The sequence below is a fragment of the Carcharhinus amblyrhynchos genome, chromosome 1 (assembly GCF_965287045.1).
Source record: "Carcharhinus amblyrhynchos chromosome 1, sCarAmb.v2.hapA, whole genome shotgun sequence".
NCBI classification, from domain to species: domain Eukaryota; kingdom Metazoa; phylum Chordata; class Chondrichthyes; order Carcharhiniformes; family Carcharhinidae; genus Carcharhinus; species Carcharhinus amblyrhynchos.
In genome coordinates this window covers 90,328,849-90,346,402 of record NC_137324.1, presented here as the reverse complement: position 1 = coordinate 90,346,402, position 17,554 = coordinate 90,328,849, and the positions used below count along the sequence as shown (strand labels likewise).

The 17,554-nt window shown below is 42.0% G+C and overlaps 1 protein-coding gene across 1 annotated transcript in view; it reads right to left on the bottom strand.

The window, feature by feature from the left end:
• Positions 1 to 17,554, bottom strand: part of arap2 (ArfGAP with RhoGAP domain, ankyrin repeat and PH domain 2) — a 338,594-nt gene that overhangs the window by 280,664 nt on the left and 40,376 nt on the right. The window contains exon 2 of the mRNA XM_080189086.1: positions 6,671 to 7,799. Coding sequence (XP_080045212.1) covers positions 6,671 to 7,590 — 920 coding nt within the window. The 5' untranslated portion in view covers positions 7,591 to 7,799. The remainder of the gene's footprint in view (positions 1 to 6,670; positions 7,800 to 17,554) is intronic.

The following is a 17,554-nucleotide window of genomic DNA, read 5'->3' as shown; positions in this document are numbered from 1 at the left end:
GGAAGCTCTTTAGGCAAATCAATTTTTGACTGTAAAAGGCATTCGCTTGACGTGGTCTGATTACTGCTTTTTAAATAATTGTTACTGATGGCTTTGAAACAGTCAGACACAGCACTGTAGGGGGAAAAAAAACAAACGGATATAAAAAAACTCAAATTATTGTCACTTAGACTACAAGGATATACGCTGAGTTTGATTAAAACGCGCATGAAGGTTTATTCACAATTCGATGAGTTTGCTTCAGAAACAATCAAAACAACTCTGACAACTTAGAAGCAAAGTTGCCTTTGCTGACAGACCAGAAAAGTATCAGAATTTACTGTCAATCTGCTGTTTTGTTGGAGGAGCTGGGGGTGAGTGGGGGCGGGGGAGAACAGAAAATCTGTTAGCTCTCTGACACAAGCAGACACTCATTACCATCAGAAGAGTTTCTAAACCATCTTACTTAGAAATCAATAGATTGAGAGTTTCTGTTTGTTTGAAACAAAGCAGACTCATTCTTCCTATAGCTAACTTACTCAAATCAGGAACTTAAGAGGCAAAATCCTTGGACGTGGGCATTCACCCTCAACCCACCTCGATGCACAACTGGAAGTTTTTTTTTTACTTCATTCATGAAACATGGGCATCACTAGCTGACCAACATTTATTGCCCATCCCTAGTTGCCCTCGAGAAGATGGACATGAGCTGCCTTCTCGACTCGCTGCAGTCCATGTGCTGCGGGTTGACCCACAACCATATAGGGAGGGAATTCCAGGATTTTGACCCAGCGACTGCAAAGGAACGGCAAAATATTTCCAAGTCAGGATGGTGAATGACTTGGCGGGGAACTTGCAGGTGATGATGCTTCCATGCATCTGCTGCCCTTGCCCTTCTAGATGGAAGTGGTCATGGTTTGGAAGATGCTGTTTAAGGGTCTTTGGTGAATTGCTGCAATGCATCTTGCAGACAGTACACACTGCTGCTACTGAGCGTCAATGATGGAGGGAGTGGATGTTTGCAGATGCAGTGCCAAACAAGTGGGCTGCTTTGTCCTGGATGGTGTTAAGCTTCTGGAGTGTTGTTGGAGCTGTACCTATCCAGGCAAGTGGGGAGTATTCCATCACACTCCTGACTTGTGCCTTGAAGATAGTGGATAAGCTTTGGGGAGTCAGGTGAGTTGCTTGCCACATTATTCCAAGCCTCTGACCTGCTCTTGTAGCCACTGTCCAGTTAAGTTTCTGGTCAATGGTAACCTCAAGGATGCTGACAGTGGGGGATTCAGTGATGACAACACCATTAAATATCAAGGAGTGGTGGTTAGAGTGTCTGTTATTAGTGATGGCCATTGCCTGGTTTTTGTGTGGCGCGAATGTTACTTGCCAGTTGTCAGCCCAAACCTGAATATTGTCCAGATCTTGTTGCATTTGAACGTGGGCTGCTTCAGCATTGGAGTAGTCGTGAATAGTACTGAACATTGTGCAATCATCAGCAAACATCCCCACTTCTGACCTTATGACAGAAGGAAAGTCATTGATGAAGCAGCTGAAGATTGTTGGGCCTAGGACACCACCCTGAGGGGCTCCTGCGGCGGTGACCTGGAGCTGAGATGACTGACCCTCCACAACCACCTTCCTATGTACCAGGTATGACTCCAACCAGTGGCGTGTTTGCCCCCCTCCCCCACACAACACGCACTGATTCCCCTTTTGCTAAGGCTCTTTGACCCACACTTGGTCGAATGCTGCCTTGATGTCAAGGGCTGTCACTCTCACCTCACTCAGGTGGAGTCTCACCAGTTCTCACCACGCAGCTTACACACAAATAGTCTTGGTAATTTTTTAAAATTCATTCATGGCATGCGGGTGTCACTGGCTGGCTATAACTTATTGCCCAAACCTTACTGCCCGAGGGCAGTTGAGAGTCAACCAAATTGTTGTGGCTCTGGAGTCATATGCAGGCCAGATCAGGTAAGGACGGCAGATTTCTTTCTCTAAAGGACATTAGTAAACCAGATGGGTTTTTCCGATTGCCGACAATGGTTTCACGGTCATCAGTAGATTATTAATTCCAGATTTTTTTAATTGAGTTCAAATTCCATCACGTGCTGTAGCAGGATTCAAACTCAGGTAGCCAGGATATTAGCTGTGCTTCTGGATTAATAGTCTAGCGATAAGACCACTAGGCCATCGTCCTTCTCTAGCTAACATTGCCGAATCAATCGGTATTTTGGCTTTCAGCATTTTCTAATTAGAACATAGAACATTACAGCACAGTACAGGCCCTTCGGCCCTCGACGTTGCGCCGACCAGTGGAACCAATCTAATGACCCTCTAACCTAAACTATTCCAATGTTATCCATATGCCTATCCAATGACCATTTGAACGCCCTTAAAGTTGGCGAGTCCACAACTGCTGCAGGCAGGGCATTCCACGCCCTTACTACCCTCTGAGTAAAGAGCCTACCTCTGACATCCGTCCTATAATTACCACCCCTTAATTTAAAGCTATGTCCCCTCGTGTTAGCCATCACCATCTGAGGAAAAAGGCTCTCAACTATCCACCCTATCTAACCCTCTGATCATCTTGTATGCCTCAATTAGGTCACCTCGTAACCTTCTTCTTTCTAACGAAAATAACCCCAAGTCCCTCAGCTTTTCCTCACAAGACCTTCCCACCATACCAGGCAACATCCTGGTAAACCTCCTCTGCACCCTTTCCAACGCCTCCACATCCTTTTTATAATGTGGCGACCAGAACCGTACTCAATTCTCCAAGTGCGGCCACACCAGAGTTTTGTACAGATTACACAGAGGATAGTGAGTGTCTGGAACAAGCTGCCAGAGGTAGTAGTAGAGGCGGGTCCTTTAAAAAGCATTTAGCTAGTTACATGGGTACGATGGATATAGAGGGATATGGGCCAAATGCAGGCAATTGGGATTAGCGTAGGGGTTTAAAAAATAGGCAGTATGGACAAGTTGGGTCGAAGGGCCTGCTTCCATGCTGTAAATGTCTATGACTCAAAGTGGTTATTTTGCAAACCATTCATACCAGGTTAACTCCTCCAGTTCCCATTCATAATCCAAAATAGCATCAATTTGTAAGTAACTTTGGTGGTTTATATCTAGGGGATAAAGTCTTATGGGGAGGTGCAATAGAGGGATCCAGTATATTAAGGGATAACCTGCAACTGAGTAGAGTACCAGCCTCCAGCAATGTAAGACAGCTTAGTCAGCAGTGTCGAGCTAGGTAGTAACATACAAGGAAATGCATGCACCCTCTACTATAAAAACGTACCCAGTTCAGTCCATGTTAATAAAGATTTCCAAGTAACATCGAGAAGACTGCTTAATGATATCTAAGCAGTGCACACCTTAGACACTGACAACGCAACAAAACAGACCATCTATTCACATGTTCATTAATGACTTAGACGAAAGGACAGAAACCCATATATCCAAATTTGCTAATGACACAAAGATAGATGGTATTCTAAGCAGTGTAGATGAAAGTCTAACATTACAAGATGATATTGATAGATTAAGCAATAAGAAACATGTAGCAAACAGGTTTCAATGTAGGCAAATGAGAAGTCATCCACTTTGAAACTCAAAAGGATAGATAGAACAGGGTACTTTCTAAATGGTGATAATCTTGGAACAATGGAAATCCACACAGATTTGGAGATTCAGGTACACATCTCATTAAAATGTTCTGAACCAGTACAGAAAATAATTTTAAAAAGCTGTATGGAATGCTGACTTTTGTACAGGAATAGAATAAAAATGGGTAGAAGTTTTCTTCAACTGTAAATAGTCCTTGCTAGACCATACTTTCAGTACTAGTAAACAGTCCAGGGCACCACAGCTTAGGCAGAATACAGTGATTTTGGAAGTGCTGCAGCACAGGCTGGCCAAGATAATTTCTGGACTTCCAAAGGTTAAGTTATGAGGAAAGAATAAACAAATGAGGAACAAAGAAATAGGCCATTTAGATCTCTGAACATATTGTATCATTCAATGAAATGCTGATGTGCAACCTAACTGAATATTATATTATTTTTACATATATCTTTGTCCCATATCCCTTATTTTCAATCTCAGTTTAAAGTTAACACTTCATCTAGTATGAATTGCTGTTGCAGAAGAGAAGAAGTCGCTGCCATCCTGCGTGTGAAGCAATGTTTCTTAATTCCACTCCTGAAAAGTATAGTTCTAATTTTAAGTGATGCATTCCCCCACAACTGAAGAAAATACTTTCTTCCAAGCTCTCTTATCTGTTCCCATTTAAAACATGAAAATGTTGATCTAATTACCCCTTAGTTTTCTAACTTCCAGGAAATGCAACCTTTTTTTAAAAAAAACTTCACCTTGTAGCTTCCATCTCAGGGTCCACGTATCATTATATTAAATCTACCTTGCATTCTCAATACCTCAGACACAAATTAGGGTTTTACCCTCTTGGGTCTGTCCCAGTGCAACACAGGAGGCTCTGGGGAGATTCAACTGATGTGTGTGTGATTATGATGGACTGAATGGAGTGGATCAGAAGAACCCACTTGCGTTAGCAGATCTCAATAACCAGTGAGCGTAGATTTAAAATAATTGGTAGAAAGATCTCAAGGGAATGGAGGGGAATTTCTTTTTACCCAGATTCTGGAATTCTGCCTGAAAGGGTGGGAGAGACAGAAACCTTTGCTGCATTTAAAATAAAAATATGGATATATACTTAAAAATGTCTTAGCCTATATGGGCCAAATGGTCTCCTTCTGCGCTATAAATGTTCTACATTCTTGTAGATCAAGACAATGTAGGAACTGAACCTGACTCTGCAATTCCACAAATGACAGAGAACCAGAGACTCTTCCTTCAAATAACTGGAACTTCTTAAACTTTTTGATTGTCAACACAGACTGTGTGTTATTTCATTTCAATTTATTCTAGGCTTGATGGGCCACTTCAATGGGTATTTAAGAGTCAACTGTTGCTGTTGCTTGAGAGTCACATGTAAGTCAGGCCAGGCAGATTTCTTTCTCTAAAGAACATTTGTGAAGCAGATAGGTTTTTAATGACAAATTAGTAATAGTCTTGTGATCACTATTATTGAAACAAGCCTTCAATTCTAGAATTAATTAATTTAAATTCCACCAACTACTGTGGTGGGATCTGAACCTAGATAATTAGCCTGGGTGTCTGATTACTGGTCCAGTGACATTACCACTACACTACCACTTCCCCAATGTCATTTCAAAAATTTCCAGTTTCTTGACCTTAACTGTCTTCTTTTCACCACAAATGTCCAAACCCTCTCTTTCCCCATCCCCATCCCAGACTAGGACAGCCCATTCTTTGCTGGAACAGAGGCCCAAACCAGGCCCTAAACACCAGCAGCCTCTTCCTCCTGGCTGAGCAATTCCTGGGACTCAAATCATTTCCACCCACATAAATATAGTTACTTCCAGAACCCGCACCGGTCTTAGCTGTGGCTACTTTTTCATAAGGCAACCCTTGGTTCCAAACCCACTCAAGTACATTTCTTCACCTCTTTTTCCAGTAAGGAATGGATCAGTGAAGTTTCCTGCTTTCACACAAAACTGGAAAACATCATCCCTAACATGGATTCCCCTTCATTATGGTTAACAGGGCCGCCTGAAATTGTCCATCCCATTTTTTGGAGGTACGATCTTATCCTTCCCTATCCCTCTCAGATATATATTAGGGTTCCCCTTTCAGCTCCACATTTCATCCTCTGCTATTTCTACCTTGATGCTACCAAACAGCAAAAAAGACCATTTCCTTCTTGATACCCTATTCCACTCTTCAATCACCCCTTGCATTCCCTTGTCATCTTTCTGTGAAAGCACAGTTGATTCAGCACCTGCCCTTTTACGTTCTCCCTTTCCATGTCCAAAGCCTCAAACACTCCTTCCAGGTGAAAGGATGATTTACTTGTACATCCTTCAAGTTGATATGCTGTATTCATAACTCGTTCATTCTCCTCTGCACTGGAAAGACCCAAGGAGACTGGGTGATCACAATGCAGACCACCTCCATTCTGTTTGCAAGAGTGACCCCAAAACTGCAGTCATCTGTCTTTTAATTCTCAAGCCCAAGCCCAATCCCACTCAAACTCTCTTCTACTGCCTTCTGCACTAATACGCTGAAATGCAACATAAGCTCAAGAAACAGCGCCTTACCTTTCAATTTGATGTTGAGCCCAAAAGAATGTATTTGACTATTTCAGTTAATAATCACTGTCCCAATTTTTCTATTTCTTTGCTATTTCCATTTACATCTCATCCATACCAATCTTTTGATTCTCTGCTCATCCCATTACCATATATTTTTGCCTTGCACACTCAACTCTTGCCATTTAATCTCTTTTGTTTTCAAACCCATCATAGACCTTCCTTTTTGTTCTCTCCTATTTCCCTCTCACTGCTCCGATCTGTATCTGTCCAAAATCAATTCTACGTCCAACTTTGTCACTTTGAACGAAAAGGTGTTTGGCTTAAAAGGTTAACCCTGTTTCGCTCTCCATCAATGCTGTCCGTCCTCCTGAGTATTCTTCCAGTTGCAATTGTGTTCAGTCTTCGCTTTCAGCAAAGACAGAATTGGATTTTTACTATTGAAAAAGAGTCAATTCTATGATGAACAGTTAAAGATGATGAAGCAGAGCATTCTACTTTACCTGTTGTCTGTACAGTGTAGTGTAACTCCATGTGCTGCACACAGGTCAGGGAGCTGTGGCACTGGTCTGTTTCGAAGATTGGATGCCTTCAAAGGACATGACGTAATCGGCTCAGAGCTGTCCAGCCTGCCATCATACAAATCATTCACTATCATTTCGCCTTGAAATTCAAAGCACGGTGAGTCTGGCGGAGTGCTGGCTAAACTCTGCATTTCCACTGCCTTGGACTGTTCACTTGTAAAGGAAAGATTTGAGCAATCAACGGAACCAGAAGGCAGCGACGTTCTTTCTGCAGTAAATTTAAGCGGTGGGGTACCATGATGGACCCGTGGTGGAAGTGGGGGTCTGATACCCACATCATCGGGTGGCTCACATGATCTACAACTGGCATCAGCCCGCTCAACCGCACCTACTTTCAGGTTTCTACCAACTGGAAACTTCTGCTGTGTTTCAATCCCCTGCATTTGGGGAGATGGAATTGTGTTTTTTGAGTTAATACATCCAGCAATGTTTACTGGGTTTCCACGGTCTGAAGATAAGCCACCAGCAAACAAAGTTCTCAGTTTTGACACTGGTATGCTTCTTTCAGCTTCCTCTACATCTTGATTATTAATTTTAGCAAAACCCTGATTATCACTTGAAAAATCAGCGTCCCTGGTCAATAACTTATCAGGACTTTTAGATACAATGGACACATCTGCTTCCGGAAACACAGAGCTCAAATGTTTCAGTATTCTTTTACGATGTCCTGTTGGAACAATCCCAATCTGAAGAAGAATCTCATTGTTCAAGTGTTTACAGTCCCCGACAGCAAAGTAACCAGATTGTTTGAAATGGTCAACGTACTGCCCCAGATGAATGCTGATCAGCCAGTCTGCGATATCACCACTAGCCTCACTGGATGACAGCATTGTGGCCATTTCACTCTCATTCCAACCTTCACAATTTACAATTCACATCATCGGTTCCCCTCACTCCCCCCTCCTCCCCAACACAAGCTCAATGCAGCCACTGGATTTCCTAACCAACTTGAAAAGTCATCAGATGTGGAACTTCATGTCGCAGTCAGAAGTAATATTTCTTCTCCTCATGATGGTACAGGCAAATAGCAACATTTTACACACAAAACCTAGAAGAAAAGAAATGAAAATTAGTCAATTCATCACCAAGGTAGAAGCATTAATGTAGGCCATTCAGCCTTTTGGTCATGACAGTGCATTCTTTTACCTAATCCCAGTTGCCTACCTGTTCTTCATACTCCTTAATCTCAAATATCCACATTTATTTCAAACTCTACACTTGATTCTGCATGTGTGGCCTTCTGGGACGGTGCATACTACCTTCTCACTAATCTGCTGTTTTATCAGCAGTTGTTCCTGTCTAATATCAAATTTTAAGATCATGTTGCCTTCTTCTGAATTGTCACCACAGAGAAAATCATTCCCTATCCATCATCCAAAGATTGACATCAAATAAAGGAAAGGAATGTTGAGAAGTGCAGCTGGATCAAGTAAATGGGGTTTAAAATTACCTGCTAATCCTGGCAAATAAGATTCCATAGTGAGCTGTTAAAACTTGTTCTCCAAATCGATTTAGATTACAATGTCAAGGACACAAACTGAAATTGAAAACTTTTTTTCTCCTATCTCTTAGGACTGGCTGACCCACATTCAACTGCTGTTCACATGGAACTCTTCTCCACTTCGGCCTTCAAAGTTCTCGTTTGAATATTTGCTACTACCACCAAGATCTGCATCAGTGGCGGCTCCACCTGGGCCCGTGCCCTGGGCTTACATGCTCACCGCAGTGGCCCTCCTACTCATCGCAGCGTAGGCCCTGCGGGCTCTCCAGTGCACTTAAAATGTTTTATAAATTCTACAGTCAATTAACCCAATTTACATCCTACTCTCCATTAAAAAGTGGTAACATGCCAGAGTGTTAGCTAGTATACATTCATTACCAGTTTAACTGAGCAGGGACACATTAGGTGCACTAGAAGAAGTACTACCAGGTTAATGCCAAACAAACATGGGGTTTCTCACTTTCGTGGTACTGCTCTCTTTATTCATTTCCCAACAACTGTTATTTGCTCACCTGGCTAGGTGCATATTATTTTCAAGAACTGGTTGCTTTTTAAGTTTAGAAACTTCATTTTCTTTTTAGAATACCCATTGAAAAACTGGAAACATTACTTTTCTCAACTCTTCAAAGACACTCAGTGCTGCAACTTACAACACAGTAACTTCAAAACAAAACATTGTGGATGCTGGAATCTGAAACGAAAACAGAAAATGCAGGAAAATCTCAACAGATCTGGCAGCATCTGTGGGGAAAGAATAGAGCCAACATTGAGTCTGGACGACCTTTTGTCAGCCCTAGACTTGAAACGTTGGCTCTATTTTCTCCCCACAGACACTGTCAGACCTGCTGAGATGTTCCAGCATTTTCTGTTTCTGTAACACAATAACTTGTTCCTCTATGTTGTGGTATTTCAGGCCCTGAAGTAACCAACATGTAAGTAAAGCAGCAGAATAAAGGCAGTAATAAGCAAAACATTCGTGTTTTTTTTAGATTGAAACACAATGGGTTTCTATAAGGTCAGTGGGAGTATTTTTAAGCACTAAAATGTTCCATTTGTAATACTTGGTGATCGACCAACTAAAAATACTGTATTAATTTCGCATCATATGATTAACATATTTAGGTAGAATTCAACAAATATATTAATGCCTAAAGTAAGGTTCAGATGGTCCATTACAAGTAACAAACAATTTAATGGATGTCCTCTCAATTTCCCTGTCCCCAAAAGTTGAGGATCCAAAGTCACAATTAAAACAATGCTTGTACCAAGAACAAAGAACAGTGGGAACAGGCCCTTCAGCCCACCAAGCCTGCACCAGTCAAGTTTACCTGTCCAGACCAACCGCTTATTTCCCTCTATTCCTCACCTGTTCATGTGTTTATCCAGATAAGTCTTAAATGTCACTAATGTGTCTGCCTCAACCACCTCATTTGGCAGTGCATTCCAGGCCCCCTTCATCCTCTGTGTAAAAAACTTCCCCACACATCTCTACTGAACCTTTCCCCTTTTACTTTGAACTTGTGCATCCTTGTAATTGTCATTTCTGCCCTGGGAAAAAACTTCCAACTATTCACCTTATCTATGCCCCTTATAGTTTTATAAACTTCTATCAGGTCGCCCCTCAGCCTCTGTCTTTCCAGGTAGAACAATCCCAGTTTATTCAATCTCTCCTCATAGCCAGTACTGTCCATAGCAGCCAACATCCTGACAAACCTTTTCTGTACTCCCCCCTAAGCCTCCATGCCCTTCTGGTAGTGTGGCGACCAGAAGTGGACACAGCATTCCAAATGTGAATAACCAATGTTTTATATAACTGTAACATAATTTGCCAACTTTTATACTCAATACCCCAGCTGATGAAGGCAAGCATGCCAAATGCTTTCTTCACCACCTTTTCCACCTGTGCTGTCACTTTTAAGGATCTGTGGACCTGTACTCCCAGATCTCTCCGTTTGTGTTCTTGATGGTTCTGCCATTTGTTTTATAGCTTCCACCTGAATTGAATATACCAAAATGTATCACCTCGCATTTATCTGGATTAAAATCCATCTGCCATTTCTCCGCCCAATTTTCCAGCCTATATCCTGCTGTATTCTCTGAAAATCTTCATCACCATCCGCAACTCCAGCAATGTTAGTATCATCCTCAAACTTGCTAATTAGACCAGTTATGTTTTCTTCCAAGTCATTTATATATATTACACTTCTTTGTCCCAAAGATTGACATCATTTGGACAAGTGCTTCTGTCACATTCTCTCTTCCTTCCTGGCTGCCAACTAAATCTCCCTTAAAGTTCCACCTGGCCTAGCCCTGAACCAGTATCTTCGCCAGATTTCTCTCCCATCACTTCTCATACCTTTTCCAAACTTATCGTTCACATCCATTTTCTAGATCCTCATCTCACCTGACACCAAATTACTGACCACCCCAACATGCCTCCCTTGCCCACAAGCTAGCTGACATAATAATGGTACCCCCTGCCATTGTCCCAGTCTCTTTTAAAGCTGCTGTCATCTGCCCCTCTTCAAAAAAAAAACAACTTCCAATTCTCTGTCTCTGTAAACTATTGACGACTCTCCAACCTCTTTTTCCTCCCTAAAGTTCCTGAGTATGTTTCCCCTCCCAAATTCATGTTCATGTCCAAAGTCCACATCTGAATCACTTCAGTCAAGCCTCCCTCCATGTCACATTACTAAAAGAGCTTGAATCATTGCAACACATTACATGTTTTGTGGTTGACTTCTCTGCAGTTTTTGATCTTGTCACTCACACTATGTGAGGGAGTCGTCTCACTTATTTGTTCGTCATCCTGCAAAAGCACCTCTTGTTGCTTCAACACCTAATATAACCACAGCATTTCATCTAGGCCCCTTTCTTTTTTTTCCCCATTTACATGCTGCACCACGTTAGCAATCATCCAAAGATAGGGATCAGAATACAGATGTGCACAAACAATATCCAGCTCTACCTATCCACTGCCTCTCTCACCTGCTCAACTGCTTGTGTTATCAGTCCACTTGTCTAACATCTAGCCCCGGATGAGCCACAATTTCTTCCACTTAAGAGAATGCTAAAGATAATATCGTAGCCTCCACTTCACACGCACAATCTTGCATCCTGATACCTTGTTATCCTATTTCACTCCATACCCTTTCCATCATAAAACTACCTACTTCCACATCTCTAATACTGCCTCTCTCTGCCCATATGTCACAGTTCATCAGCTGAAATCCTCATCTACACCTTTACTTATTTCCAGACTCCAAATACTTCAACGTCCTTTTGGTTGAATTCCCATTCTCTATCCTCCATAAACTTTAGCTTATCTAAATGTCTACAGCAAACATCCAGTACCAAGCCCTACTCAGCCATTACCTTTTTGGTCTCTGACCTACATTGACTACCAGGTGCTCAATGCCTCAAGTTTTAAATTCCCAATATTGAATCCATGGCCTCAACCTTCCCTATCTCCTACATTCATACAACCCTCAGGAGAGCTCCCCCATCTTTCTGCTTCAATATTTATGGTTATTCCTTCAGGCATCTAATCTTTTCATTCTAGCTTTCCCTGTCTGAACCTTTCTGCATCTTTACTACTCTTTCCACCTTCAAGATCCTCCTTAAATCCACCTCTTTGATTAAGCTTTTAGTCAATCCTCTGAACATTTCAACCTCTACAGTCTGTATCCACTTTGGCGAAGTGGCCTGAATGTGTTTCTTTTGTGTTAGATGTGCTCTACATATGCAAGTTGTTGCTTCTGGTAGAGCAATGATGATTGACATTATTTTATGTTGACTACTTGCATTTACTTTTCTCTTTGCACTTTTTGCTGTATTTGTGCACTATACAATGACAATAAAGTTGAATTGAATTGAATTTAGATTCAGAATTTAAAAACAGTATTTTGTATGTTATATTTTGCAGCTGTGTAACACTCACATTAGCATAGCCAGTATTAATGTTAATATAATTAACTCTTTTATCATACTCATGATCCTAGTACACGTTATATTCCTTTTTATAATCTTTCACAGGATATTACAAGAATGAGAGGAGATCTCATTGAGACGTATAAGATGATGAATGGGATGGATAGGATAGAGGTGGAAAGACTCTTCCCGCTCAAAAAAGACAATAGGACTAGGGGGCACAGCCTCAAGATAAAAGGGGGGCGGTTTAGAACGGAGTTGAGGAGGAACTTCTTCACTCAAAGGGTGGTGAATCTCTGGAATTCTCTGCCCGTTGAAGTGGTGGAGGCTGCCTCGCTAAATATTTTTAAGACGCGGGTTGATGGGTTTTTGATAGGAGAGGGGATTAAGGGTTATGGGGAGAGGGCGGGAAAGTGGAACTGAGCAGCGACAGATCAGCCATGATCTTATTGAATGGCGGGGCAGGCTCGAAGGGCTGGATGGCCTACTCCTGCTCCTATTTCTTATGTTCTTATGTTCTTATATGAACGTGAAGGCAAGATTATAATTGCCCATTCCTAATTGCCTTTGAGTAGGTGAAGTCCATGTGTTACAGACACAGACACTAGATTATAACTGCCCATTCCTAATTGCTTTCAGTAGGTGAAGTCCATGTGTTGCATACACACATACACACACACACACACACACACACACACACACACACACACACACACACACACACACACACACACACACACACACACACACACAGTGCTGTTATAGGCCAGAAAGCTGGTTCGTGATGCAGAGTGACAGCAACAGTGCGGGTTCAATTCCCATAGTGGCTGAGATTGTTCATGAAGATCTGTCTCCTCAACCTCACCACCCCTTCCCCCCCGCCGAGGCATGGTGGTCCTCAGGTTAAATCACCACCTGTCAGCTCTCCCTGTCAAATGAGAGAGCAGCCTATGGTATCTAGGGATATGGCAACTTTGGCTGCTACGAAGGAAGTTGCAGGATTTTGACCCAGTGACAGTGAAGGAACAGCGATATAATATCTGCACGAAAAGCAAGTCTCAGCTATTTTCGGGCAAGTTTTCGGAGAAAGGAAATTCTATTTTTATTCCTTCCTGCTCAACATTGTTTCTTCACAAACTGCTTTCTAGTGGTTCCACATACACAAGATTCAAGAGGACGAAATATTACTGCACTTCAATTTGCCCCAATATTCTCATTCTCTCTCATGTGTGGAGACACTAACTGAAGGGTTCCATTTTAAGCCATCTTCCAGCAATGAGCTTTTAATATTTGAATACATCTCCGCCTAATTGCTCAGGTGAATTAAAAATGAATGAAAATATTCATGTCTACAATGGCACATTTGGATTTTCATACTTTCATTTCAGCTTGTTGTAAATTAATGCATTTACTGCCTTAAAAAAAATGTTCTTGGTCCTCAAGATTGGAAGTTAACCAATTGCATTGTGTTTTTTAATATCCTACATTAAAGCTCAGCTCAACGTTGCACCATAATTTAACAGCACCTATTTCCACATACAAGTACCACATAATTAGCATTTTTTAATCACTAATCTACTTTCTTTTGTGATCAACAAAGTGGTTGATTTGAGTGCTGACAAATTATGTCCGTAATTCAAGAATTCGCTTTCATGTTGTTTGTCAAATTTGGACTGATTTGTTGTGATGATCTTGCATTTTGAGGGGAATACCTTCTCAAGAGGCCGCGGAAATTTGGCAAGTCCGCTCTGGGGCTGACACGGCGGTTAGCACTGCTGCCTCACAGTGCCAGGGACCCAGGTTAAATTCCTGGCTCGGGTCACTGTCTATCTGGAGTTTGCACATTCTCGTGTCTGCATGGATTTCCTCTGGGTGCTCCCTTTTCCTCTCTCAGTCCAAAGTTGTGTGGGTTAATTGGATTGGCCATGCTAAATTGCCCCTTAGTGTCAGGGGGACTAGCTAAGGTAAGTGCTTGGGCTTATGGGGATAGGGCCTGGATGGGATTGTGGTTGATGCAGGCTCAATGGGCCAAATGGCCCCCTTCTGCACTGTAGGATTCTATGGCTCTCACCAATTTTTACAGATGCACCATAGAAAGCGTCCTTTCCAGATGTATCACAGCTAGGTACGGCTCCTGCTTTGATAAGGCTGCAAGAGAAACTACCATAAGTTGTGAAGACAGCCCAGAACATCCCACAAACCAGCCTCCCATCCATTGACTCCGTCTACACTTCCCACTGAATCAGAAAGTAGCCAGCATAAATCAAGGATCCCATGCACATCAGACATGCTCTCTTCCACCTTCTTCCATCAAGAAAAAGATACAAAAGTTTGAGGTAACATTCCAACTGACTCAAGGTCAACTTCTTCCCTGCTGCCATCAGTCTTTTAAATGGACCTATCATACATTAAGCTGATCTCTTTCTATACCCTTTGTGTAACTGTAATACTATATTCTGCAGCCTCACCTTTCCTTCTCCCCTATGTACTCGATAAATGGTATGTTTTGGCTGTATAGCACACAAGAAACAATACTTTCCACTGTATCCCAATATATGTGACAATAATAAATTAAATCAAATAAATACTTTATAGAGATAGCAAATGCAATGAAATTCAGCTTGCTAAATACCTCACCTGGTACATATTCCCTTGTTCTATGGTCATTACTTTAATATCGTACAGGATTGATCCTCCCTATTCCAGTTAGCATCTTACTGATTCAATAACATCCTTTCTGCTGACCTGCACACTATCTAAAAACAACAAAAGCTTGCCTATTCCATGACACCATCATCTGCAATCACAGAGAAGCCCAAGACTTGGTGACGTTACCTCACCTCAGACAGTGGGTCTGCCAGAAATCATTACAAAGTGGGGGTGATAAGAGTCTCACTTGAAGAGGTGCATGTGCCAAGAGGACTGTTTTGGAATCAAAGAGAAGCGAGGGAGACAGTCGAGGGGTTGTTGATAATGGAAGGGAGGGGGGAAACATGGAAAATGGGAAGAGACTAGGAAACATGACCGAGGGCTGAAAAAGGATAGAGGATCAGTGTGTGGGACAGCAGGAATCTGCAGCAGCAATGTGCAGATTAGAACTCAGCAATATGAGACCAGCCTGTAACAGAGCAAATGAAACCTAGGGACCTTACTGTTATTATTTGTACTGTTGGTCAAGTATCAAACAAGAGGCCTGTGACCAAACGTTCACATGGAAAACCCAGTGGTGGGGAAAACGAGAGAAAATCTCTTCAACAGATTTACAATATAGCGGTTAATCACTGAAGGCTGAAGTAAAGAACTAGAACATTATTCAAAAAGGAATAAATTAAATATTTGAAAAGTAGGAGCGCAAAAGAATCTGGGGGAAGGAGCGATAGTATGCAACTAGCAGAGTTAAACAGCCTCCTCAAGTCACAATTTCTATCATTCGATGGAATCTCTCTTTTATGGAGTCCGAGCCTCGGGAGACATTTAGAAACATTAATGTTGGGGATGATGCAGCTTTTAAGAAGCCTGCTCCCCTTTTTTACAATCCTTAGATTGGCTCAGGTTGGTCGTGCCAGCTGGCTTTGATGTATGACATTGGATGTGGAGGAGTCAAGAGAGATGGAGCTAACCTCTCTTATCTTTGGACTTGAACAAAGATGTGGAGATGCCGGTGTTGGACTAGGGTAAACATAGTAAGAAGTCTGACAACCCCAGGTTTAAGTCCAACCGATTTATCTGATAGTAAAGCTTGTGAGTTTATTATCAAATAAATCGGTTGGACTTAAACCTGGTGTTGTCAGACTTCATACTGTGTTGAACAAAGATGACAACTGCAGTTCAACAGTTGTCATCTTTGCTCAAACCAGAGTCCAAAGATAGAGAGGGCAGCCAGGCCTATTAAAAGTGGCATCAAATGGGGAGCCTTGTCCCATCTTTTGTAGTGAGATCATAGAATCTCTACAATGCAGAAAAAGACTATTCGGCCCATTGAGCCAGCACTGACAACAATGCCATCCATGTCCTATCCTTGTAACCCCACGTATTTGCCCTGCTAATCCTCCTGACACTAATATTTAGCATGGCCAATCAACCTAACCTGCACATTTTTGAACTGTGGGAGGAAACCGGAGCACCCAGAGGAAACCCACGCAGACACAGGGAGAATGTGCAAATGCCACCAGTCACCTAAGGCCAGAATTGAACTTGGGTCCCTGACACTGCAAGGCAGCAGTGCTAACCACTGTGCCATCCTTAGTTACAGGGTGAACATCCACAGATTATACATTATAAATGGATGATGACTGGATAAAAGCAAATGACTGCGGATGCTGGAATCTGAAATCAAAAAAAGAGAAAATGCTGGAAAATCTCAGCAGGTCTGCCAGCATCTGTAAGGAGAAAAAACAGCTGACATTGAGTCCAGATGACCCTCTGTCAAAAGCTGGATACATAGATGATCATTGCGTTATTGTATTACATTTGGCTATGAAGGGAACCTGAATGTTATCAGTATTAGTTATTGATGTAACTTAAGTGAATTAACGTTAATTACTGGTGGAATCAAAAAGGGTGCTCCACAGAGGTTTCCTATCTACAAACCACTCCCCAGCCTTCACCAGCTCACAAATAGTCTCCTGAATTTCTCATACGACGGTGATTTTGCAATAGTTGCTAACTGTTGAGAAACTCAGCTGCAAGGTGCCTAATATTCTGAAGGCAAATTCTATTTGCAGATGTCACATGATCAGTGTGCCACACCCTTCAAACCTTCAGGAATGCTTCCAAACACATTTTGCAACAACCCTATGTGGCAACAGCTTCTGAACAGTCAGCAACTGAAAGCTAAATAAGAAAATTTTTCCAACCTTCCCTCTGGCACGAGGGTCAACTTTGTGACCCTTTGCTCCACCATAACCAGTGCCTGGATGTTTCCTCTGTGGCATGAGCAGCCAAACCTCCCCACTGAATTTCTTTGAAAGTGTGGAAATTTTGATTTGTAATATCACACTATTTAATTTTCGACATATCAGAATTCATTTCTTTGCTAAATAAGATTGCATCTCCTTTCCCCTTGGAAAATTATATTGAGACAGATGGTCAACCATGATCAAACTGACAGACAGAGCAGGCTCAAGGAGCCAAATAGCCTTCTCCTACTCCTATGTTCCTCCTATCTCCCTGGAAGGCTCCTGAACAAGGGGAGGAAAAAGGAAAAGTAAGTGTTTCAAAGATACCCCAAATACTCAACTCAGGAAATGAGACATCTGGGAGATCCTTGCTTACAAGTGACCTACTTGGAGGAACCTCCTGATTGAAAAGACACAACCCTTTGAAAACACCCGATTGCAAGAAAAGCCCCAGAAAAGGAGCCCAATAAAGGA